This window comes from Phoxinus phoxinus, assembly GCF_949152265.1.
Source record: "Phoxinus phoxinus genome assembly, chromosome: 19".
In the NCBI taxonomy this organism is placed as follows: Eukaryota; Metazoa; Chordata; class Actinopteri; order Cypriniformes; family Leuciscidae; genus Phoxinus; species Phoxinus phoxinus.
Window position 1 is genome coordinate 27,151,549 of NC_136894.1, and position 26,439 is coordinate 27,177,987.

The following is a 26,439-nucleotide window of genomic DNA, read 5'->3' on the forward strand; positions in this document are numbered from 1 at the left end:
GCACTAATGTCAGGTACTTCTGCTGATGTGTTTTTCTGTGCTTAGGTCAGTGTGTTTGGCTTTGGCGCAAACAGTAAAGGCACTTGGCACCACTATTTCGAAAACATACCCAAGAGTTTCAGACGTACTGGTAAACACAGTGGAGGGATTGAAACCCAGACCATCTTAGAACTTCAGGAAAGGCAGCTGATCACTATATACAGAGGGTGGTGAGAGGGACGAGGACTCTGAGCTTCAGTTACACGATGATTTAATGACATTCACCTGTATTGATGATATACACAGTGCTCGAAGTAGGCCGGTACGCACCACCAGCGAAAACAGAACGTGAAGAAAATGTTTTAAAAAATGTTTTCAATTAAAACGTATTATTGTGGATGTGACATTAGATGAACATAATGCATTTAAAATTTTTAAATTAATAATGATTATAATCTGGTTAGTTATAAATTTGACTTGTTTGACTTGATAGGTATTGTAGAACTGATTGTATGTTCAATCATACCATAACACCCCCCCCCCCCCCCAACCACGTAAGTACTGCTAGCACTTTTTTTTTCCACTTCAAGCACTGTATATACATATTTTGTTATATATACTCCTCCGTTCAAAAGGGTTCGCTCAGCAAGATTTTGTTTGTTTATTTAAAGATTCATATTTATAGGATGCTCTGTAATGATCAAAATTGTCAATAAAGACATATATTGTTATATAATATTTCTATTTCCTTTAAATGCTGTTCTTTTGACCTATTTTATAAATAAAAAAATACATATTACCGTTTCCTCAAATATTAAGGAGCACAACTGTGTTCAACATTGATAATAATAGGAAATGAGCACAAAATCAGCATAGGCCTTTCTTGTGAAAGATCATGTGGCATTCAAAGGATTAGTTCACTTTAAAAAAAACTTTTGCTGATAATTTACTCACCCCCCATGTCATCCAAGATGTCCATGTCTTTCTTTCTTCAGTCGAAAAGAAATTAAGGTTTTTGATGAAAACATTTCTCAATATAATGGACTTCAATGGGTCCCAAACGGTTCAAGGTCCAGATGAGAGTGTCAGTGCCGCTTTAAAGAGCTTTAAACGATACTTGACGATGATTAAGGGTCTGATCTAGCTAAATGCTCGGTCATTTAGTTTTATAAACACAAATGCTCGCCTTGCTCTGTTCTGTGATGCGCGTTCATGACGTCACGTAATACGCAATTACGTTGAAAAGGTCACGCTTATATGAAAAGTAAAACATTTCTGTCCTGACGAAAATTTTCTTTTAGGCTTTTTAATATTACAACACCCAGGATACGCACACAAAATGGGCATTTGAAACGATAAACTGACAGAAAGACATTTGAATATGTGTGTATGGTCCTCCTTCCGCACATTTGTAAACACTGACTCGGTGAAGCGTGACCTTTTCAACGTAATTGCGTATTACGTGACGTCACGAACGCGCATCGCAGAACAGAGCAAGGCGAGCATTTGTGCTTATAAAACTTAAACTTTTTTATTTATTTTTGAAATGACCGAACGTTTCGCTAGATAAGACCCTTATTCATCGTCTGGTGTCGTTTAAAGCCCTTTGAAGCTGCACTGAAACTGTCATTTGGACCTTGAACCGTTTGGGACCCATTGAAGTCCATTATATGGAGAAATGTTTTCATCAAAAACCTTAATTTCTTTTCGACTGAAGAAAGAAAGACATGGACATCTTGGATGACATGGGGGTGAGTAAATTATCAGCAAAAGTTTTTTAAAAAGTGAACTAATCCTTTAAGACACTGAATGCAGAAATGAAGAAATCTGCTGTCCAAGTCTTAACTGTGATATTCTCAAGGTCAGGGATACATGTTTAATGCACAGGCAGAATCTTCCTTTTTCTCAGTAGCCTACATCGTGGTGTTTTGCATGCATATAATCTTCAGTTCTCTGTTAAACTCTGAAGCTGAGCTGTTAGAGACCATCTGTGCAAACTTAGGCTGCGTTTTCGACACGACTGGTTGAAAAGTACACTTCCTTATTTGAAATTGCAACATTTCAGTAGGCTACACAATACATTTCAAAAGAAAAAAAAGATACAAACACAGTGTCAAGGACTTGACCATTCAGGTTTTTCCACATTATTTGAGTTTCTGGACGAGCATCGAACAGTGTCACGCATGCTATAATTTAGACAAACATGGTGGGAGTGTCTGATCATAGTAAAAAAAAAACTGTCAAAAGCTACCTGAGACTTTTGTTTGCATGTGATGGAATGAGGTGAGCCCCAGATCTTTGGTGTTGCAATACAGGAATGCAGCGGTTGCGGTTGGTTTAAGTTCTGCCACTTAACTATTATTAATATTAATAAACTATTAATATTCACCTGAAAATGCAATTCAAACAGGTGTCATCAAAGTTCAGGTGCTAGTCAATCTAGGTCTATTATTGCTAATCACTATCATTGCCTTGCTCATGCCGTGGGGCTTCTGCCCCGTCTAGCCCTTATGTTAATTTGGCCCTGAGGTCTATCTATTCATTTGCTCATAGCTCTCATTGTCTCTTCTTCACCATGTAGTTCTCTCCCACTCAGCTGCTTTTACTGTAACTGGCTTTAGTTTTGTAAACCTAAAAGTTTTAAGCAAAACAACTTCTACACTACAGTTCTATCAGAACTTCATTTGATGGTGTTATGACACTTGAGGTTTAGTCTTAAAGGGATAGCTCACTTTAAAATTAAAATTCTGTCATCATATACTCACCCTCAAGTTGTTTCAAACCTGTATGAATTTCTTTCTTCTGCTGAACACAAAGAAAGATATTTTGAAAAATGTCAGTAACCAAACAGTTACCAGGTCCCATTGACTTCCATAGTACACACACACACACACACACACGCACGCACGCACGCACGCACACACGCGCGCACACACACACACGCTGTTGAAAGTGGACCAGACCGAGCATCAAAACGCACTTGTAGCCAATCAGCAGTAAGAGGTGTATACACTCATGAGGGGGGAGGTGTCTGGGGGGGCTTATGCACTCATGAGGGAGGAGGTGCGTGGGGGGCATATACACTCATGAAATGGGAGGGGCCTGGGGGGCATATACACTCATGATGGAGGAGGTGCATTGGGGGAACGTACACCCTCAATACGAGGGAGGTGCCTGGGGGGGACGTACACACTCATGATAGGGAGGGGTGCCTGGGAGGGGTATACACACTCATGACAAGGGATGGTGCCTTGGGGGGTGCGTACACACTCATGACGGGGGAGGTGTCTGGGGGGCGTATACACTCATGATAGGGAGGGGTGCCTGAGCGTATACACTAGGGCTTTGACTCTGAACCTTGTTATTCGAATATAAAAAAAAGAATGATATTCTAACGAATATTAGGCAGGCTTTAATATTCAAACCATATTTTTGTAAATATGTTTGCTTGTATACGTTGTTTTCCATTCAGATTCCGAGGCTTTTTCACGCCTGGTGAAGTTGTGAATCGATCGCGAGCTCATTAGCAAGGCAATTATTGGTCATCTGGGCTCCTGTAGGTGACGTTAGCGTCCTGGTTAGCGCCTATTTTGTATATCAAAACAATGGCCAACGCCTACAAAACCCACGCCTGACGAGGAGATCGAAATCTACACTCCTGACATTTTGAAAAGCAACGTGTGGAGCTACTTTGGATTCCCAAAGAAACGGAAAAATCACGAGTAAGGACAAAGTCTTTTTTCTTCTGAAAACATCATTGCCTGCCTATTGACATTGACTGATACACTAGTGAGCCCGGCTTCTTTAATCATTCTGACATTGATGAGCTAGACCGCTGAACTTTTAGTCATCATAACAGGTGCCTGGGAGCGTATACACTCATGAGGGGGGAGGTGCCTGTGGGGCACCAGAATGTTGAAAAAGGGCACATATATCAGCCGCGAGGCCGAGGGAGGTGCTTGCGAGCCCCCCTCTAAATCTAAAATGACTAATGGGACAGCTTACGGTCTTGTGTGGACTTAACGGGCACACAGTGACCCTTGTAAGTCTACAAGACCACAAGTGCACAGGAAGTGTGCAATTTGGGACAAGGCCGATGTCACTGTCAAGGCCAGCCAAGCTTAGTTTTCAGCATCATTACACCAGTCTTGAGTGTCAAATGATCCTTCAGAAATCATTTTAATATGCTGTTTAATACAACCTGTGTACGGAACCTGTGAGTTTTCCTAGATAGTCGATTAACTTTAGAGAATCAGGTCTCCTCTGTTGTCGCTTCTAGCTTTTTTAAACTCCTCCTTGCTAAAATTAAACATTTCGTGCCTGAAAAATCCCTCGAGACAGCTATTCATGCTTTTGTAACATCCTGCTTGGATTATTGTAACTCACTGTACTGCGGCATTTCAAAGTCCCAGCTCGTTCGTCTTCAATTAGTCAAATGCTGTGACTAAATTTCTTAAGAAAAGGCGTAAATTCGATCATGTCATCCTGCAAGCTCTCCATTGGCTACCAGTCAAATTTAGGATTGACTATAAAATTCTCCTATTCGTGTACAAATGTCTGCATCATCTTGCTCCAAGTTACATGTCTGGACTTATACATTCCTATAGTCCGTCCCGTGACCTAAGATCCAGCAATCTATTTATACTCACTGTTCCTTATATAGGCTCAAACGTAGAGACAGAGCCTTTTCGGTGGTGGGGCCTAGATTGTGGAACAGCTTGCTGGCACAACTTAGAGTAGCTCCTTCGTGATCAATTTTTAAATCTCTGCTGAAAACCCATTTGTTTTCTTTAGCTTTTAATACTTGTTAATGTCACTGCTCTGAATGTTTAAATGTCTGATTTTGTCTATTTGACATTGTTTTCTGTTTTAAAATCTATACATGTAGTTTCTTAGCTGTTTTCAGCTTGATTTTTAGCTTATGCTTGTACAGCACTTTGGTCAGCCTTGTGACTGTTTTTAAACATGCTTTATAAATAAATGAACTCAATTGAACTAACCCTAAACTTGTCCCTCAGATCAGATTGATTCACTGGAATGTTTTTCCAGACCGGGATCAACAAAGATGTTTATCCAGGAACATACACTAGGCCTATGAGTAGCGTTTATTTTAAATAGAGATTAGGAAAATATGTGAACAGTGGAAATAAAGTGCCTAGTGGGCATTTAGTGTAAATTGAGTAAGGTAAGGTAATGTCCCAATAATGCAGCATCCATTTATGACTTTAATAAATATAATCATAATATGTTATTATTGCATACTCAACGCTACTTGCAGTTAGTGCAAACATGTATTGCTATTTGCACTTATTTAGAGAGGGATTCAATTTAAATTAAGATTATATTTGCACATGCAAATTATTTTTAAACTGTTTTTTTTTATTATTATTTTTTTTTACAGAAACTCTGTTGATATCATCAGCAAACTTAAACTGAACCATCATGTGAAAAATGCAAACAGTTTTACCTGATCACGGACATGCAGGGCAAATACTAGTGTAATGAAGCCAGTAGAGGGATATTTGCCATTTTTCTGCAGCCATTTCTCGTAGGCATATTTTATAAAAGCAGGGTGGAGGATCATCACCTGGACAGAATCCAAAACATTTATGAGGTTCATACCTGCTTATTATAGGGCTTAAAATGAGTATCATTTACATTGATTTAGTGACATATGGGCACTTACCTTGTTCTTGTTTGCTTTGATTGAAGATTTGACTTGTGTGTAGGTGCTGAGAAACAAAAAGATATAGATAATAATTTATTTGCTTTCATGATTTTGTAATTGTTTTATTAAACAGTACTCACCGTGTGATGTGTCTAGTGGTGACGGTGCTTATGAGCCACTGCATGTCACGAATCTTAAAGGGAAAAAGCACCAGATGGGTGTTGTCATCCAAGTCCACAGCGCTCTCGGGATACAGAACCCGGTGAGTGGTCTTAAACCCCACGTCCTTCTCGTAACCTTTTGTCGGGCCTTTATTTATCCTGAGAGAAAAACAGGCCATGTTTTGAGAGGCTACCAAAAGAAGATTATTGCTGAAGATATACCACGAACAGGGGTTAGAAACACTGCTGCATATATAGAACATTTATCAGATTTATTCTGTGTAATCTGTTCTTCTAATACCGTATGACTAAGTCATGGCTGTCTATCAGTTGACCATAGTTGGATCTCAGGAGGTTCCCAGAGTTTCCCACCACAGCACAGGTTCTGCAGCGATCTGGACCGGCGTCTGAGTAATGATCTTCATCGGGGAAGAGAGAAAACAGCTGGTCCACCACCTCTGTGTAGTTGACTCTGAGCTTTGACGGTTGTAGAGGGGTGCCCAATCCTGCTCTTGGCGATCGACTGTCCTGCACAGTTCATCTCCAACCCTAATCAAACACACCTGCCTTTAATTTTCAAGTGATCCTGACGTGCTCTGAAGACCTTAATTGGTTGCTTCAGGTGTGTTTTATTAGGGTTGAAGATGAACTGTCCAGGGCCGGGTTTCCCGATAACGATGTATCTTAGCTCTTAAGAGCGCTCTCTACGTGCAAGGTTACGAACGCTCGCGGCAATTCCACGCGCGTTTCCCAAAAAGGCACTTAACATGAACGCGCGAGAACGCGTTTTACGTGCTACTTACGAGTCGCTGTCCATTTGCGAAGTGCTGAAATATTACCTTATATGGATTCATATTCTGAACGTTTAACCTAATAATCGTCATCTGGTGTGGATTAGCAATCAAGACAAGTCTATAGGCTATAAAGCACCTACAAGCGGAGGCACTGACAAAATGGCTGGGAAAAAAATAAATAAATAGATAGGCCTACCTTTCAAAAAGATTACATTAAAGAGTGCCCTTATAACAGGGAGGAAGATGAAGAGGTGGAGGAGGTGGAAGAGGAGGACGACGACTAAGATGGCATGGGACCACATGATGGCCAACCAAGTAATCGCCAATACATGGCTGGTTTTCGTGCACGTTATTGAGAGATTTTTTTTAAATTCATCCCTATATTGCCCTTGAAGCATATTTTCCACATTACTTCTTATATATATTTTTTTGTTAATTCATTTAATTTAGGTGTGTATTTCTATCTTTTTCTTCCCTTTTTAATTATTTCATTTATAAATTCATGTAAACAAAAAACGAGTACAATCAAAACATATTACTCACGTTGCAGTGTGTTAGATCTAGATAAAAGTGTAATCTGCCGGTTGTCCTGCAGGTGTCATCATAAATCTGTCTTCTTACGATGCACTTGGGGATGTACGATTACTCCAGAGCCCTCCATTCACTCCAATGGAACGGTTTTTTTTTTACAGCAATGGCGGCTCGCGGAGCCTCTCAATAGTTCCCGGAAGTAGCGGCCGCGCCGTAGAGTTCCAGCAGAACAGACCGCTTGTGATGCCCTTTTAAAAGGTAAGACGTTTAAAGAACAAGATTGTATATTATCAGTACATCGGAATCAATTTAACTTGTGTATTAAAGCATGCTAGTTGATTATTGCTATCTAAATTTGTAGTTTTAGGGGACGTTATCGGATAAATGATAGGTCATTGGATAAAATTAGTAGCGCATAACAAACCACGAACAGCCTATTAATGTTAAACCCGTTATATTAATGTAGCTGTATCCTTTGTTGTGTGTAATAAGAGGGAAAACGCTTCTAAACAGAGGCTAAATATAACATTGGGAGTGTGATAGTCATTAATGGAAGTGGTAATAAGAATATCCGTTTAATTTCGTAAATGTGCAATAACAGAATAAAATCCTTATTTTAGATTGCATATTTGAGTAAACAAAAACGTATGGGTGGAGTTTTTTAGGTATTGTGTTTCTGTTGAATATTATCTGTCTATATTACTGTTTCAGCCCAGCTGATTTTGTATATAATTTGTCCCGTTTTTGTCTCCTTTATCTCTTTTAACCCAAGAAGCATATAAGCGGATTCAGTGGATCATGAAGACTCCTGCACTGACGCTGTACCCTCACCTTCAGTCTCAGCTCCTTGGATTTGCAAAACTTTTCTTGCTCCTTATTTTAAATAAACATTCAACTTGCCAGTGTTGGTCTTTGTGAAAAAGTGCAGATACACCTAAGTAGCCTACTATGATTAACGCTCAATTTAACAAAAGTTGTTAAATTATCTCAACATCTTTAAAACGAAAGGTTTATATGAAAGGTTTTAAACATAAAATGATGCCATATAATTTCGTTTTCAATTAATTATTCTTAAGACAATAGTTTATTTATTTTAAATGGTTTATTTTTGCGGACAGTTGCACAACCTGATATTTTTGGGGGTTTAAGATAAAACATAAAATATGTATTATTTAAATGTATTAAAAATGAATTTAAACTAAATAAGTTTTATAGATTAAAGTGATTTATGTCATGAATTTATCAAATTATGTTAAAAGGAAATAATGCACTTGGACACAAAATGCAATTGGACACTTGGAAATAATGTGTGTGTGTATATATAATCATGTTTTGTTTTTAGAACTGAATATATTGTGTATTAATTTATATAGTAATACGTGCATGGGGTGCATAAGCATGGTAAACATTAAGATTATTTGAAAATTCACTTAATTAAATTTTAAGACAATCCCCTGTTACCAAGTCTCCTGTCCTTGTGAAACCATTAGCACATTAGGCTACGTGATACTCTTAAATAACATACAAGTTTGAGAACACAAAAATACTTCAAAACAATTGCAACACGGTCTTTTACCGAGGTAACGTTAGCTAGACATATGTTTACAAAGGCAGGCAACGCAAGTTGAGCACACTAATCATTAAAATTATCAGATTTTTATATTTTAAAAACAACATTGATGTAACTACATACACATACTACATTCACATGTCAGTGTATTATATACATATTGTAAATCAATGCATTTATTGACTACAAATGACCAAAAATCACAGTTCTGCTCTCTAACTCCATTGATTTGAATTGGCGCCGAAGCACTTCCTGGAACTATCCGCCGTTACGCGAATCACGTGACGAAGAACCATTTCGAACTTCCGTTGTCGCAACTCTCTCTCTATAGAGCTGGTAAGTCCCGCCCCCTCCGTAAAACCCCGCTGGACCTCAAAGTTGAAAAACCGTCAATGCAAGTGAATGGGAGAAAATAATTATTTTCTGGTCCCGTTCGAATTGTGCCATGAATGTGAACATATGTTGTCTGTGAATTTTTTATATAATCTTTTATGTTACAAGTTTGACAGTATATGGTATGATTCGTCGGCTAGCAGTTGTGGAAAAGACATAACGAGAAAGACTACATGTCGCCTATGTGACGTCACCGCATAAAGTTGACTTACCCTTGGTTTTCGCCAACCTCAACGATTTTGTCCTCTCCCTGAAAGAAGGCGGTGAAGTGCACCAAAGACACAGCCATGTCTAGCGGGATCCGTGAGCTAGAGCCGTGAGCTAGTGGTGTTGACGTTTCAAACGCGTCGACAGCAGCGAAGAGTTGTAGTCCACAAAGTGCTCTCACACAAAGTCTACCCGTATCAAACTTCTACCCGCTAAATTGTCGCATTCTTCACACGAAAGATTATATAAAAAATTCACAGACAACATATGTTCACATTCATGGCACAATTCGAACGGGACCAGAAAATAATTATTTTCTCCCATTCACTTGCATTGACGCTTTTTCAACTTTGAGGTCCAGCGGGGTTTTACGGAGGGGCGGGACTTACCAGCTCTATATGGCTCTGGATTACTCCAGAGCACTCGTAGTTCTGCGAAGATTTTCACGTGCTACTTAAGCTACGATGCTTTTGGGAAACAGACCATAATATTAAGATCAGTCGTACGATCGTTTTTACAATCAACTTAGGCTTACGATGCTTTTGGGAAACGCAGCCCAGGACAGTCCATCGCCTGAGCAGGATTGGAGCAATATTCAAAATTAGCATCAAGACAACCATCTTGTTTAATCAAGAATATCAAGAAAAGTAATTTTAAACACATTATGGTTTTCCTCAACTGCTGCCTGACTGTTGTTTCTAGATTTCTGCGTATACAGTACACTCAAAAAAAGTATATTTTGGCTTTAATTAACTTTTTTTATGTCAACAGGTTCCACATAACTGGTTATGTTTAACAAACATAATTTGTTGATGTACCTTCCACATCATGGAATTGAGTCATTTTAAGCTACACACTTAAAGGAACTTTAGGAACTTTTTGGGACTTTAGCCTATTCACCTTATCCCCCAGAGTTAGATAAGTCCATACCTTTTTCATCTCCGTGCGTGCTATAAGTCTGTTTGACGCACCCACCGCTCGCCTAGCTTAGCACAAAGACTGGATGTAAATGGTTGCAGCTAGCATACTAATCCAAATAAGTGACAAAATAACGCAAACATTTTCCTATTTACATGTTGTGATTTGTATAGTCACAGAGTGTACAAAAACAAAGTCACATGAGACACAGACATATTTTAACCGTAAATACTGGGAACTATATTCTCTGAAGGCGAAGCACTGCTACTTGGGCGGAGTAATAACCGCAGCACCTGAGACGCGCCGTGGTGAGGAGCAGAGAGTTCGTTCAGAGCGCGTCTCAGCCTCAGGTGCTGCGCTAGCATTTGTTTTAACTCATAAATAGTCAAGAAAATAGATTACTTTCACAAAGATGCAAATATAGCCTAAATGTTTGTTTGCACATATCCCACACACACACACACACACACACACACACTAGGTTTTGTATTTATTTCACTTGACGTAGGCCTACAGTGAATCTTGGAACACCACCTTTAATGTTTTAGTTAAAGTCTTACCCTCCACCATTTGTTCGTGTCTCCAGGTAACACGCTGTTTTTTCTGTTGAGGAGAGCTGGTATGGTGGGATTGTACCGATAAATGAACCATTCATCGTCCAGAAATCCCATGACGCAAGTTTTACAGGAACATGAAGGTTCGAATATTAAATCATTAAATGAGTCTGTGGTGTCGTCCATCGGGGCGTTTTGAGTGTAGAGAAGAAAGATGGCCATGAAGCTTAAAGGCAAGGTTATGTATAATCGAGGCGTTCTGTTGAAGACGTTCATCTTTTGCCTGCGTAGTGTGGACAAATGGAATTGTGTTACTAAAAAGACAGAAAAAATAATGCATGATTTACATAAAAGTGCATAGCTTTAAATAACTGTTTAACAGTTCGTTGTGTAAAGTTCAAACCGCCGCACTGTAAAAAATGTAGGCCTACTCATCACAATCATACGTAACTTCCTCACGGTCATTTCTGTCCTTTCTGCATGAATTGTCACTTTAAACTCGACTTTCGATTAGTAATTCAAATCATATAGTGCAATAAAAGGGCAGTGCAACTTCGACACCACTTGGTTGTATTACTTTTTTATTTTTTTATTTTTTAAACATATCATTAATTAAAAAAATACATCCTTTTGGGAAAATATTTGAACTGAGTATTGTTTTTACACCATTATTTTATAGCCTAATTAATGCATCAGCTGGTTAATTAATTACATTGTTTCACATTAGGCTATCACTTATTTCATTTAGCCTATGTTAAATATTGAAAACATAAAACAATATTGAAATAAAAAACTAAATTAAAACAATTTAAATTGTGTTTCACCAATAGAAGTGTCCACTCAGGCCACTATCACACCATTTTATAAACGTTACATTTCAAAGTACACACACTGTGTAGGCTACATAAGACAATTACATTTCCGCTGTAAAAGGGGAAACTTACCTAATTGATATAGGGTCAGGCAGGTTTCTCTTATTTATTTTAAGTATTTATTAAGGTTTGTATAGATATATAGAAATATATGCAATACTCAGTGATATGTTTTAATTCTTGTCATCTGAGTGCTGAAAGCTTCATGTCTCCCCAAACCAAATGTTTGTCCCTCAACTTGTGGAACTGGTTTTACCTGCTCATACCCCGGAGTATGCTGTCCAAATAACTTTACCAAGAGATCTTCTGGTTTTTGGTATAAAGAAATAAAAAAAATGCAGCCCAAATGGATGGTAGCTTAGAGAAACTGTTCTGGGGAGAATTGCCTGGGCTTTAAAAATTGCTTTGAGATAAATTTGTACTTTTTTTTTTAAACCTTTGAAACAATTTATGCATAATGTAGCTCACACAATAGGGGAAAGGGAGGGGTGATTGACATGTCAAAATTCTTCAGCAGGTCAAGCGATGCGCGTTGATGACGTGCGCAAAGATAATAAAGATTGAACAAATAGCCTATGCATTTGCATTTACGCATTTGTGTGTGTATGAAACTTTAGCTATAAATGACATTACACATAACAAATTAAATTGAAGTGCTTTATTTATAGTAAACTGGGCTATTTAGGGTAGCCTACTGTAAAATAAACAGTTAAAACAGGGTAAAAGCTAGCAAGGGCATTAATGTTTAATCGATTTAATATGATTTTAAAATATAAATTAATTGTGTTATTTGAGGCTTATTAATAATATTAAATTAATTAATAATTTGTGAGTTAATATAACAATGATGATGATGGGGATCAAAATAACCCTCATTGTCGATGTCATTCATTTTCGTGTGAACTGAAGTGATTGATCTAGCCAGTTGTTTGCGTGGCAAGATTAACCAGTCGTTGCCAGTTATTAGCCAGTTCACAATTCCACACACACTTAGCCTACACATTCAGATAGGTCCACAGAGAAGCATTCAACGCTGGATTCAAAACTGGGCAGTTTTATTTAAAGGCAAGAAAGTGAGTAGTCTACATGTTTTATTTTTATTACATTTTTCTATTAATATCCTAGGCTATCGTAGGCTAATTAAATATTTTAGTTCATCTTAAATGTCTGTTGCATAAGATGTTCGTGGTTGTAATTAGATGCATAAAACCTTCAGCCTCGACTGAAAATGGTATATTTCATAATGTTTTATTTTATTTTTATGATTTACCTTTGTTGCCTAATAGACTACGTATCATTCATATTGTTATGTAGGCTATAATACATTGGAGCACTGTTATATAGGGCAAAAAAGAAGAAGAAGAAGACATTAGACCATATCCAAAAACAAATTAAAATTGAGGAACAAATAATGCTTGGTTATTTCGGGTTATTTGAGTAAAGTATAAAAATATCTGAAAAATCTACTTGAGTAGAGTAGGAAGTATTTGTAGCCTACTTCATTACTTCCCATCTCTGGGCTGGGTCAGTAGACGGCACAACACTTTCACACAGGAGGAGTTTTTGGTGCTAAACGCAAGACGCAGTAGCCTGGCTCCGCCCTCCTACGTACTTCCGCTCAATTTAAAATTTTCTTCAGGACTACACCTGGGCTTGGTATATTCTTGGGTTTTCTCCGATCCATTTTTTACCGGTTCAATCAGCGAACAGAGGGAGTGGTTGAGAACGATGACATTGAGGTTGTGCGCTTTTGAGTCAAGGGGGTAATCCGGTGGCGGGCCGTGCATTTCGCACCTAGGCCTTCAGTGATGTCCACCCTGAATTAATAACTTTTAATAGTGTAGCAGCGCACGCACATACTCTCTATAATTGTGAAATTCCTGTTTTTATTTTGCACCGGCAGTTATAGGGTTAATGCGGTGAGTTCGCGAAAGGTCGGGTAGAAAGAAACGAGCAATTGAGTTCGTCTTTTGTGTACAGTGGTTCTTGCGTTCCGATTATAAATTCAGAAACGGATCCTCATCCCTGTCTTATCCTTCAATGGCTATAGTATTAATGTTTGAAAAAAATAAGTTGTTTCGTTCATAAATTTACAAGAAAAATTAGGAAGAAATCATATTCAGCACGGACAAAAACAGGGGCAAAAAATGCATTATACTCTCCAAAACTGATTTTTTACACAAAATCCATCCTAATATCTTTACTCAAAAAGACTTGAATTACTTGGTTGTACAGGTTGTCTGTGCTTTTCAGTTCCAGCAACCTTTTCTATCGCCATCGAGGATAATGTGCTGAAAGTCCAGTGTCTGTCCCGTCGTATTTCTGTCATAAGTTTTAATTCGCTTTAGTGCTGAGAGTGTCTGCTCGACAGAAGCAGTAACGTTAAACAGGGGAAACACCGCAAAACATGACGATGTGTAACGTTACAGCCGACACAAGCTCTCACACAGATTTTTGAACGATATCATTGAGATCAGCGGGACTTTTGTCTTCAAAATCAGCCCTGGCATAACTTTACATTGCAGTCACTTCGGCTGAATAAGGGATTTTTTTCCGGTAGGTTTGAACCTGCTGGTGGTCGAGGAAGGAAATAAACATGAATTTGTGGGTTGAAAAACTATTAAATCTACAGGTATTATTTAGTTTACACAGTTCGCAACAGATGCGGTTAGCTATCTCTGACTACCAGTAATAATAGTATGCGCTCTCTGACCATCCAATCAAAGGGCGTGAAAATGCTTACGTTATTGTATGCCTGCTAGATGGCCCCGGTGCAGTCAACTCAAAATCTGATTGGCTGATTAAATCTGACCGATTATCTGATTGGTTAAAGCAACAGTTTCATTGCCATTCATTTTAAGCTACAGGCGCCCGCACTATCGATTCTGAAGGCCTCGAGGCAGATATATTTGACCCTGGCAACACATGATGACTGAAATATGATTGGATAAAAGCGCTAAAATAAATATACACTACTGGAAGCAGCGCAACCAAGAGAAAAGCTATGAAATTTAGAACGGATTATTGGGAATAATTTAATACTCATTCATAAAAAAATATATATTAAAGTGCAAGTCAGTGATTCTCATAGTGTTTAGGCCAGCAGAGAAGGCCTTGCTGGCCCTGACGGCCCACCACTAATCCATCAGCCGGAATCTGAAGCTTCCCCGGGGGCCGCCATTGTAGCAGACCATCACCTGCTGTTAGCATTCCATTGACTCCCATTCATTTTGGCGTCACTTTGACAGCGAATAACTTTACATGTGAGGCGTTTAAAGACTCCAATTGTCCATTATTTATTTCTAAAGAAACACGACAATGTATAAAAGGCTCCATTACCTTGTATCTTACGTTATGGCCCCGTAGAAGCCGATTCTGTAAAAATAGGCTAACGATTGCGTCATAACCACTCGACTCTCTGTCGCACAGTCGAGAAATTACCGTAGACAGGCGTAGAAGCTCGCAAGCAATCGGGGGGATGTGGATTCTCATAAATATTTTCATTATTTAGCCTATCTCTTTTCATTGTCCTTAATGCTCCGTTTCTCGCAGCTGGTCTCATGTTAAGGTGCTGAAAGTTGCCAGAGGAATCGCCTGAACCTTAATCAACATCCGAGGACAGAACTCCCTCAGCATTCAAAATGCCGTCTTGTAAATGCATGAAGGTGGTCTTCGTGGTTCTGTTGGGTGCCATCATCAGTACAGTGACCATACATAAAGTTCCTTATAATCAGTTTAAACATTTGATGAACAAAAGCATGGTGGAGCAGTTGTTTCATGAAGAACCATGTGCCTGTATGGAGCGGTGTTTGGCTGCAAGTGACGACGAGTGGTTTACCAAACGCTTCAGACAAGATGTCCCACCACTGCTCTCTCTCTATAACAGCGGGCTTCCTGACAACATCTATGCCTGGTGGCAGGTAGGTCTATTCAGTTCCATCCTTAGTGTTAAAAATGTCCAAAACCACTAGCACAATGTTATAGGGGAGAGTGGGGTAAGATGAGCCATAGTTTACTTGTGTGTTCCTCAAAATAAGGGAAACTGAGGCAGATGTACAACGATCTATAGTAATTGGCTAGTTGCACATGGCCGCCATGTTGGATTTCCGAACAGCGAGTGTGTGGATAGACACTTCCGGTTTCGCATTACGCCCGGTGCAGGGACCCGGAGAAAGCTGAAATTTATCTCTTATAGTTGTTTATAGAATCAATTATATCATTTAAAATACTACTAAGATCCATATTACTATCACACGAGCCAATGGCAATTAATGCACGGATGCATAGTCAGATTAATGAATGAATTACAACTGTTCACAAACAGAAGATTGTATTGGACTCATGCTGCTGTATGAGCTGCTTCTAAACACCAGACAGATTGATTTATGAAACAGTGTGCTCTTAACTCATCTACCCTTGCACAAAATAAATGCAGTAATAGAAAGCATAGAAACTCACAGGTGAAATACACTGAAAATTATATGCATTTAAAAATTTGGTCGGGTTGAAGTCATCCCTCCGGATCTTCTCCATCCACTCAGTACCGCATCGTCATGGGGGAATGCATGAAAGCTGACTTCTTTGTTGTAACGTGACGAAACGGTACATAACGGCACACAAGGTCACCCTCTGAAAGGCAAGTCGCCTCTCTTGAATCCAAAAAACACTCATTGTGAAAAATTATCTCTCTGATAATGGAACTCGGTCGCGGTTGTCTCTTGCTCTCGCTGTCTCCCGCTCTCGCTGTCAGATCACCGGAAGTTTTCACCGGAAGTACTGGCCTGCCGCCCGCACACTCAAGTTCAAACGTCAACGGTCGCCATATTGTGCATGGAGTGAATTGCAGGATGTTCCTGTCAGTTTAAATTACCAGAATGCATCTATGACAAAGGATTAAACAAATATGGCTTCTTATACAAAAAAAGTGTTCCAGGCTGTGACCCAGTTTCTGTCCCTATCAAATAAACCTTATAAAACGTTATTTCCATTCCTTGATTCTTTGTTTTATTCACGATAAAACCAGGGATTGTCTTAATAGGGAGATGAGAGGGTCTGCATCTCTTACCATTGGAGAAAGCGTAACGGCTAACTTAGATCACATGAGCCACTTTAAGCCTGGAACGTTTTTGTGCATCGGCTTACTAAGTTTTCTCAACTTCCACACGTAATAACCTAGAATACTGTCTAACACTTGATGGCTGCTCTGTTAAGTCTTTGTCGTCGGTTAGGAACCTGGGTGTGCTCTTTGATACCAATCTTTCATTTGAAAGTCACGTGTCTAGTATCTGTAAAACCGCATTTTTCCATCTTAAAAATATATCTAAATTACGCCATATGCAAATTGACAAATGCGGAACAATTAGTTCATGCGTTCATGACCTCAAGGCTAGATTATTGTAATGCTCTACTGGGTGGTTGCCCTGCACACTTAACATACAAACTACAGCTAGTTCAAAACGCAGCAGCTTGAGTTCTTACCAGGAAGTATGACCATATTAGCCCGGTTCTGTCAACACTGCATTGGCTCCCTATTAAACATAGTATACATTTTTAAATATTGCTGATTACTTACAAAGCACTAAATGGTTTAGCTCCGCAGTACTTGAGCGAGCTCTTAACGCATTTTAGTCCTTCACGTCTATTACGATCTCAAAATTCCGGCCAGTTAATAATACCTAGAATATCAAAATCGACTGCTGGCGGTAGATCCTTTTCCTATTTAGCACCAAAACTTTGGAACAGTCTTCCTACCATTGTCCGAGAAGCAGACACACGCTGTCAGTTCAAAGCTATTAAAGACACATCTCTTTGACCTAGCATTCACATAATACATTATAGACTTTTATAATTCAATAATGTAAGGTTGCATAGATTAGGTCAGCCGGAACTGGGAACACTTCCCATAAATCCTGATGTACTAGCTACATCATAAGAAGAATGGCATCTACGCCATTTTCAGTGTCTTTGTTTATCCCGAGGTTTTCCCGCAGCCTGTCGGATCCAGGCCGTATCCAGATCTGACGAAGGACCTTCGCCAGGACCCGATGACAACGCAGTGCTGAAATGCCAACTAGCTCTCCCTATGGAGGATCCCTTTACCACTCTACAGATAAAGCGCTGTCGGGATAATTTTGGTTTCGCGTATCTACCCCGAAGTGATAAAATTCTGTCTAAAAATGTTTAAGGCCAGACAAGTAGTTTAAGGCTTGGTTTGTAGGGAATTACAAACCTGCGCACATATATTCAAATGCACATAACTATAGAATTAATTATTGATGCGCACGTGAGTGCCATCAGCGTTTCTCACAGGTTCGCGTTTAAAGTCTGTGTAGAGAGAACGGTGTCGTCTTAGCGGCCTCTAATTTAATAACTTATGATCCTTGCGATGGAAGTGAATCAATCAAAACTAACTTTCGCTGGAAAATATCTTTATTCAAGAACCGCTATAAAGCCAAAACAATCTCTGTTACCTTAAATTATCCGTTTATCACTGTAAAGTTGCTTTGAAACAAACATTGTTAAAAGCGCTATATAAATGAAGATGACTTGACTTAGTAAAATCTACATATCGTTCCCAACAAAAGTATTGTTTAGAGTAAAATTATAAATTATAAGGTGTTTCCTCACAAAAGCGGTTTATTCAGTGTGATGAAGCATCCTCTCCATTGTCACCCATTCATAGACCGAATCTCTGCTCTCCTTTCCTGCATACCAGCGTTATCATTAGCCGTTATGTTTTTTTGGCTAAAGGTTGGCTTGTCATCTAGTGGCTTTGATCAAAGTATGACCGCTTCACCCAACGGTTCTATGTATTACTACACAACACCCCTAGCAACCACTCTTAGCAACGTAAACGTTCTCGTTTATATTGTACTTTGAAGCTTATAGAGTAGAGTATTGTGAGATATCGAGTTAGCGAGCGTACCTGCATTTTACATAAAGCATTTTACTTCAGGTCAGTCCTATATTCGTAATAAAACCCGTTTAAATGTCGATATCTTGTCATTTTACCGGGTTTTCCGTGCCCTGACTAACGTCATTGGCCCTGACACGCTATAGGCCCTGTCCAAAATGGCACACTTCATATGCACTTTCAGTCTTGTGGACTTACAATGGCTGCCAGGTGCGCTTGTCCATTAAGTCCGTGAGACCGTAGGGTGTCCCACTTGTCATTTTAGGTCTCAGAAGGGCACCCCCTTTGCGGTCGTATAAGGTGCGGACTCAGAGGAAGACCGTGAGTGCTTAGGGTGCCATTTTGGGACAGGGCCTAGCCATTTGTCAGTTGCGTCTTGCTTCTCCGTGTTCACAACACGTTTCAAGTCTTTCAATTTAAAAGTATTTTCTTCTGACTGACTAACTCATAAAGACAGCCTTTGCCGCAATCTTATGGTGAAATAATGTAACTTCTGTTGCTGTTCACGGTCAGGGACTTTTTTCCAGCGGAAGGAGGCCTTTTAGTTAAATAACTTCATGAAAGCTGCATTGATACATAATTTTTGGCTTTAATATTTGTATTGTGTGATAACCGTTTTCTAAAAGCAACTCCACTTTGCGCCGTGGCTGACAACCCTTCAGCCGTGACTTACAGCAGCCTTTGGTACCTTTTTGTTTACTTAAACTAAACCAGTTGCGTAATATTACATTGAAATGATAAAAATAACAATAATAACCTTTGTTTTCTATAGTGCCTTGAACTGTACATCTCAAAGCGCTTTACAGAAACAAACAAAACAACAAAAATACACCATAAAAAATAATCCACAATATAAAATAAAAGTAAAGCAACAAAATACACTATATAAAATAATGCACAATGAAAAATGTATACAAATATTCAATTAAAAGCTAAAATAAAAGATCTTAATAATAGATAAGATCTTCATCCTCGCGATCAACAGACTGTTATCTGCTTGCTCAATGCTCATCACGGCATTTTATGTGATGGGAATAGATCGAAATACTTAAAAAATTTCTCACGATTCGTTAATCTCGATAGCTGTAATAGTAAAAACTTATAATAGCTGTAGTAAATGTATTCGAGAGAGTTTCACATGCCCCTTCAAACAGAGCGTTTAAATCAGAGGCTAAAATCAGGCTAGGCAAAATGCCTTTTATTTCTAAATTATGACTATTTTTGATCTAAAAAACATACTAACATTAAAAGGGCAACCCAGGAAACATTATAAAATAATAAAATGCGCCGACACATGCGCATGTCATGGGACCTTTAAGCATTCGCTCCACTGCATTATACGCTCCACCGGCCTCGTTCCGCTCCCACAGCTCTTGGCCTCGACCTGCTATAGTCTTTTTTTATTCTTTTTTTTCTTACATCATGATATACCAGTTCTGACTTTTGACTCAGTTTTTTGCTGTGTTGGTCTAAAGAAAAGACACTGTTGTGTGACTGCTTTGAAATTCTTTGAATTGCAATGCAGTCCTTTTTCTGAAGTTTTAATCTAACTTTCTGGGGTATGGGCAATTCTGTTCATCTTCACAATGATGACTTGAATGGGAGTCAATTCTGTAGAAGGAGAACAATGGAGAATGTGTTTTCTAACCATATAACGTGTGTGTGTTTGGGGTCTGTAATTTTTTTATGTTTGTTAATCTAATCAAAAATACAGTAAAAACATTAAAATTGTGAAATAATATTCAAATTTAAAATAACTGTTTTCTATTAGTATTTTCATATATTTAAATGTAGTTTATTCCTGCGATCAAAGCAGAATTTCACATGGTCCTTCAGTAATCATTCTAATATGCTGATTTGATGCATTTATTATTATTATGAAAATAGTTGTGTTACTTAATACATATATTTTTAGGATTATTTGATTAACAGCAAAAACAGCATTTAAAAATATTGATTTGTATTGGATTATAATTTCATGCTGATTGTAGAAGTGCACTTTCCTGCGTCACTCTGACATAAGATTTTGTTTTTAATCCACCCACAGTCTCTACAGTCTAAGAGCAAAGCTAGTTATTCTCAAGTGATTCAGCAGCTGTTCTCTGTCATTCCTGGAGGGGATCACTACAGAGACGCTGGTCCGTCTCGCTGCCGAACCTGTGCTGTGGTGGGGAACTCTGGGAACCTTGTAGGATCATTCTATGGTCCTCTTATAGACAGTCATGATTTTGTAATGAGGTAAAATATTTTTTTAAAGGTTTCCTTTAATGTTTTTTTTAATTTCAACTTTCTTTAGTGTGTATTGTTGCTGTTTGAACATGAAAAAGGGATGCAAAGTTACAAAGCACAAAGGGCGCAAAGGGTTTCTGAAGTCCCTGAAAGTCCTCGGTTGTAGTATTGAGTTGTCTTCTGGGAACTTTCACGCCACACTATTCCTTATTCAAATAATTCCCGCCAAAGAAAAAAAAGGGGGAACAAGGCCTAATTGAGTTGCATTATATGGTAAGAGGCATGTTATCTCCCAAACACACTCAAAGCAATTGACCAATCACAACACACTGGTTCAGCTGACCAATCAGAGAACATTGTTGTTTTCAGAAAGAAGGGGCTTCATAGAGACAGGAATTAAACTGAGCATTACTGACAGACTGGGAAGAGAGGTGCTGCAGCTGGCAAATATGGAAATCAAGCATGAAAACCTATTCTAGTAGAGGAAAAAAACTGAATCAAGAATTTGAAAATGGACATAGGTCCACTTTGATGAATCACATTTTTGTAATTATGATTTTAATATTACATTTCTGTCTCCCTCAGAATGAATAAGGCACCAGTTGAAGATTATGAGAAAGATGTGGGATCCAGGACCACCCACCGCATCTTGTACCCAGAAAGTGCCACTCATCTGGACAACACCACCCACCTGGTGCTGTTGCCCTTCAAAACACTGGATCTCCAGTGGGTCACCAGTGCTCTTACTGATGGAACTATTAAACGGTGAGATAATGGTAAAAAAAAGAAAAGAAAAAGAAAATGTCACATTGAGTCGCAAAATGAAAGGAGAGAAATATATATATATATATAATATATATATACAAGCTTCATTTTCTATATAAGCAAAATGTAATTTCTTATATCTTTTGATTTGGAGGTGAAATATGATGATTGGTTAGTCTTTATATCTTGAATGACATATACATTTATTTTGTCATCAATAATTTCCGGGATTGTTTTGACCCTTTTTTCTGTTTCTGTATTACTCAACAGAACACGATTTAAGGTTATAGACAAGCTACGAGCCAACAAGGACAAAGTAAGATCACACAGTATCTACATTTTATGTTAACAATAAACCAACGAAAATGATAAAACATTCATCAGAAAAGAGTTAATTTAAAGAACTTTGAATTTATATAATTGGTCATTATAGTTGTACGCTTTGTATCTACAAACTCCTCCTGAGAGACTGCTGTGGACGGAGATTAATGTTATGGCACACAGACTTTAGGCTTGCGATAAGTGTACAATGCTTGCCATGGAAACCCTTTAATGTCACCAGATCCAGAGGTCTTCAATCCTGCTCCTGGAGGCCACTGTTAGGGGGTAACAGTTAAAAGACCTGAGACCAGATATGATGAAAGAAGACCAGTAGTCGTGGAGTTCAATCAAAAAGATACAAATTTTCTGAAGAATAGTTTGCAGTTTCATCGGTAGAGCGAGCGTCAAAGTCTCACGAGGAGGTCGCAAGCCAACTCTCCCTTACACAAATCATACACCAATTATACCATTTTGTAAGGGCAAGCATATCATCATCATACATCTGATTGGCTAAGAGAACATAAAAGCCTAAACAATTTCACACATGTGAGCAGATAAAAGGTGCCTATCGCCATTAGTTAGGATAGCTGTCGCCGATCCTTAGATTTAGATCAGTGTTGACCTCGCAGGTTAGAAGAGAGCGCCGATGCGGCTGAGCGTTGTGTCCCAAATGCCTACGTAGAAAGCCAAACGCACACACACAGAACACCACCAAATAACATCACATCAAGGCCGAAGAGTGCTTGAGCTCCGTATTATCAATCAAGTTAGCCAAAACATAGCTCCTCAGGAAGAAAGGCAGAGAAATGGCATTGCTCTCTAGAGAAAATATACATGAAAGAATACATTTAATACAACATGTAAAGCACTGTATAGCTTGACCATCTGTCCAGCGAAGAACCATATGTGTCCTCCGTGACCCCCATTCTGATGATCTCAGAGAAAGAGACCCCGTGGGTCACGTGGACCACGTGCAGAACGTGTCCTGCGTGCATGGTCCTAGGCCAGGACTGGAATGCACCTAAAATAACTGGTTACTTATCTCAACATGTATTCAAGAGAAAAATATAATTTCACAAGCACAAAAGAATATAGAAATGATTATGTGATAATGCATATATTTGATTATTGATTTGTATAAAAGTAATTTAAGCATTCAAAAGGATATAGAATGAAATGTATATATATTATATATATAACTGACTGAAGAGACAAGGGATTTTGACCAACCCTTCACCACGCTCCTGCAGAGTTTAACTCCAACCCTATTTCAACACTGCTGAAGAAGCAAATCAAGCTCTTCAGGATCTGCTGGTTGGATATAAACTAATTTGCAGGGCAGAGGTCCTCTAAAAAGAGGGTTGAAGATCTTTGCTATAAACACTTCATTTGACATTAGCTGTTTCCATGCACCTGCTATTTTTATGCACATTTTGTGATATCACATGAAAGAATGCGGGATGGAAACGACAAGATACTCATAAATTCTACAAATGCGCATAAAAAATGTACGCGCTCAATTGAGGCAGATACATTTTTATCCTGTTAGAAGACATAAACTACGATGGAAACACATAAATACCTCGATTTGCAACAAAAAGCTTGCGTGACTTTTCCTCAACAGAGGATGTGATTGCATAACTGGACTACCCAGTGGACTTTAATCATTGCATCTTAAATGCCTGAGCCGAAGTTTGTCATCAGAATGACTTGGTTTAATTTCCTCCAGAAGCATCACACATGATTGGATTCCCAAACACCAGGCGTCCGAAGTCCGAACGCAAGATAACATGACAGCGTTTATTGCGTTTCGACTGCGTGCTCTGAGACAAACTCGTTTATGATGTAGGGGAAAAATTTATTTTGAACACATGAGATGGATACGCGGTTTTATTCGCAAATGTTTTATGCAATTAAAGTTCAATTTGCAACTTTGGATGAAAACATAGCTATTGTAACATTTCTTTGTTTAAAATCGGTTTGAATCCTAAAATGATTTGTTCATTATCTGGTTTTGACTTTTTGACCCCATTGTAGATTCTGAAGTAGCTTGTAAAGGCTACAACATTAAAGTTCCTTTTTGTTCTTCACTAACGGTCCTCTTGTTCTTCCAGGTGATGGTTATACACCCTGCTTTCATGCATTATGTACACACTACGTGGCTGGACATTAAGGCTCGAAGATCTTATCCATCCACAGGTTTCCTTGTGCTGATGTTCGCCCTGCACATCTGTGATGAGGTAAATCTTGTAGCATTCACAGAGCTCGTGTGGCTTACTGTCTGTGGTGTGTGTGCTGTGCACTAATGTCAGGTACTTCTGCTGATGTGTTTTTCTGTGCTTAGGTCAGTGTGTTTGGCTTTGGCGCAAACAGTAAAGGCACTTGGCACCACTATTTCGAAAACATACCCAAGAGTTTCAGACGCACTGGCAGACACAGTGGAGGGATTGAAACCCAGACCATCTTAGAACTTCAGGAAAGGCAGCTGATCACTATATACAGAGGGTGGTGAGAGGGACGAGGACTCAGCTTCAGTTACACGATGATTTAATGACATTCACCTGTATTGATGATATACACAGTGCTCGAAGTAGGCCGGTACACACCTCCAGCGAAAACAGAACGTGAAGACACTTTAGAAATGTTTTAAAAAATGTTTTCAATTAAAACGTATTATTGTGGATGTGACATTAAATGAACATAATGCATTTTAAATTTAATAATAATTGTAATCTGGTTAGTTATAAATATTCAGGGTTTGACTTGATAGGTATTGTAGAACTGATTGTATGTTCAATCATACCATAACACCCCCCCCCCCCCTACCCCCAACCACGTAAGTACCGCCAGCACCTTTTTTTTTTTCACTTCAAGCACTGTACATATTTTGTTATGTATACACTCCTCGGTTCAAAAGGGTTCGCTCAGCAAGTTTTTGTTTGCTTTTCTAAAGATTAATATTTATAGGATGCACTGTAATGATCAAAATTGTCAATAAAGAGAAAGACATACATTGTTACCTAATATTTCTATTTCCTTTAAATGCTGTTCTTTTGACCTTCTATTTATCAATAAAAAAATACATATTACCGTTTCCCCAAAAATATTAAGCAGCACAACTGTGTTCAACATTGATAATAATAGGAAATGAGCACAAAATCAGCATAGGCCTTTTTGTGAAAGATCATGTGGCACTTAAGACACTGAATGCAGAAATGAAGAAATCTGCTGTCCAAGTCTTAACTGTGATATTCTCAAGGTCAGGGATACATGTTTAATGCACAGGCAGAATCTTCCTTTTTCTCAGTAGCCTACATCGTGGTGTTTTGCATGCATATAATCTTCAGTTCTCTGTTAAACTCTGAAGCTGAGCTGTTAGAGACCATCTGTGCAAACTTAGGCTGCGTTTTCGACACGGCTGGTTGAAAAGTACACTTCCTTATTTGAAATTGCAAAATTTCAGTAGGCTACACAATACATTTCAAAAGAAAAAAAAGATACAAACACAGTGTCAAGGACTTGACCATTCAGGTTTTTCCACATTATTTGAGTTTCTGGACGAGCATCAAACAGTGTCACGCATGCTATAATTTAGACAAACATGGTGGGAGTGTCTGATCATAGTAAAAAAAAAACTGTCAAAAGCTACCTGAGACTTTTGTTTGCATGTGATGGAATGAGGTGAGCTCCTGAATAGATCTTTGGTGTAGCAATACAGGAATGCAGCGGTTGCGGTTGGTTTAAGTTCTGCCACTTAACTATTATTAATATTAATAAACTATTAATATTCACCTGAAAATGCAATTCAAACAGGTGTCATCAAAGTTCAGGTGCTAGTCAATCTAGGTCTATTATTGCTAATCACTATCATTGCCTTGCTCATGCCGTGGGGCTTCTGCCCCGTCTAGCCCTTATGTTAATTTGGCCCTGAGGTCTATCTATTCATTTGCTCATAGCTCTCATTGTCTCTTCTTCACCATGTAGTTCTCTCCCACTCAGCTGCTTTTACTGTAACTGGCTTTAGTTTTGTAAACCTAAAAGTTTTAAGCAAAACAGCTTCTACACTACAGTTCTATCAGAACTTCATTTGATGGTGTTATGACACTTAAAGGGTTAGTTAACACAACAATGAAAATCCTGTTGTAACAATATTAGCTCAAAGGGGAAATATTAATAATAATCCATAATTACCAATTATGATTCATTATTAATATTTGGGTCAGTTCATTAGATTAACTTTGAAGTGAGACAAATTAATATTACAATCAATAAATCAGTTCCAACGAACCCTTTGATTATTCACTTATCCTAATAAAAGTGTATCTTTCATGGACAACGAAAGATAATTATTTCTTAGCATGTACAGCTCTTAGAGCATGTAACAAGATCAAGATCGTAAAAGGGACTTTGTTGCAAGTAGAGGATCAGAAACCAAATACATAATTGTGCACAAGTTTTATTACAACATTGAGCTAATTTTTTTGTCAATTTGGAGTGCTGTCAATACAGAGAACAACGACAAAAATCGGTTTTGCCTACACCGTGTTATCCTCTTTTTAATATT

The 26,439-nt window shown here is 38.5% G+C and overlaps 3 protein-coding genes across 9 annotated transcripts in view; 2 read left to right on the plus strand and 1 right to left on the minus strand.

Moving 5' to 3' along the window:
- The window catches only part of LOC306986667 (CMP-N-acetylneuraminate-beta-galactosamide-alpha-2,3-sialyltransferase 2), a 28,198-nt gene extending 27,482 nt beyond the window's left edge, over window positions 1–716 (plus strand). For both annotated transcript variants that reach the window (XM_079590139.1, XM_079590138.1), the window contains exon 7: window positions 46–716. In XM_079590139.1, coding sequence (XP_079446265.1) covers window positions 46–213 — 168 coding nt within the window. In that variant the 3' untranslated portion in view covers window positions 214–716. The remainder of the gene's footprint in view (window positions 1–45) is intronic.
- Window positions 717–5,419: 4,703 nt separating this feature from the next.
- Window positions 5,420–6,345, minus strand: LOC306986524 (CMP-N-acetylneuraminate-beta-galactosamide-alpha-2,3-sialyltransferase 1-like; the record flags this gene model as incomplete). Its single annotated transcript, XM_079589835.1, has 4 exons — window positions 5,420–5,566; window positions 5,666–5,711; window positions 5,788–5,967; window positions 6,110–6,345. Coding segments are annotated over 4 exons (609 nt in total), but the record flags the coding sequence as incomplete, so codon positions are not given.
- Window positions 6,346–10,476: 4,131 nt separating this feature from the next.
- On the plus strand, window positions 10,477–24,974 carry LOC306986662 (CMP-N-acetylneuraminate-beta-galactosamide-alpha-2,3-sialyltransferase 2-like). 6 transcript variants are annotated; one of them, XM_079590122.1, is made up of 8 exons: window positions 10,477–10,571; window positions 10,808–10,918; window positions 15,200–15,567; window positions 20,608–20,798; window positions 21,375–21,554; window positions 21,825–21,870; window positions 23,990–24,115; window positions 24,220–24,974. In XM_079590122.1, the coding sequence occupies exons 3-8, from the start codon at window positions 15,289–15,291 to the stop codon at window positions 24,385–24,387; spliced, it is 990 nt and encodes a 329-aa protein (XP_079446248.1). In that variant the 5' UTR covers window positions 10,477–10,571; window positions 10,808–10,918; window positions 15,200–15,288; the 3' UTR covers window positions 24,388–24,974. The 6 variants fall into 6 exon arrangements, with proteins under 6 accessions (XP_079446248.1, XP_079446253.1, XP_079446251.1 ...); XM_079590127.1 differs by lacking the exon at window positions 15,200–15,567 and having other exon boundaries at window positions 10,518–10,571; window positions 24,220–24,897; XM_079590125.1 differs by lacking the exon at window positions 10,808–10,918 and having other exon boundaries at window positions 10,532–10,807; window positions 24,220–24,897.
- Window positions 24,975–26,439: the final 1,465 nt, after the last annotated feature.

Bases quoted from the DNA above. Each gene is read 5' to 3' on its own strand.
- LOC306986662 (XM_079590122.1), top strand. From the start codon at position 15,289: ATGCCGTCTTGTAAATGCATGAAGGTGGTCTTCGTGGTTCTGTTGGGT. The intron at 15,568-20,607 runs GTAGGTCTATTC...ATCCACCCACAG, and splicing joins ACATCTATGCCTGGTGGCAG to TCTCTACAGTCTAAGAGCAA. The intron at 21,871-23,989 runs GTAAGATCACAC...TTGTTCTTCCAG, and splicing joins TACGAGCCAACAAGGACAAA to GTGATGGTTATACACCCTGC.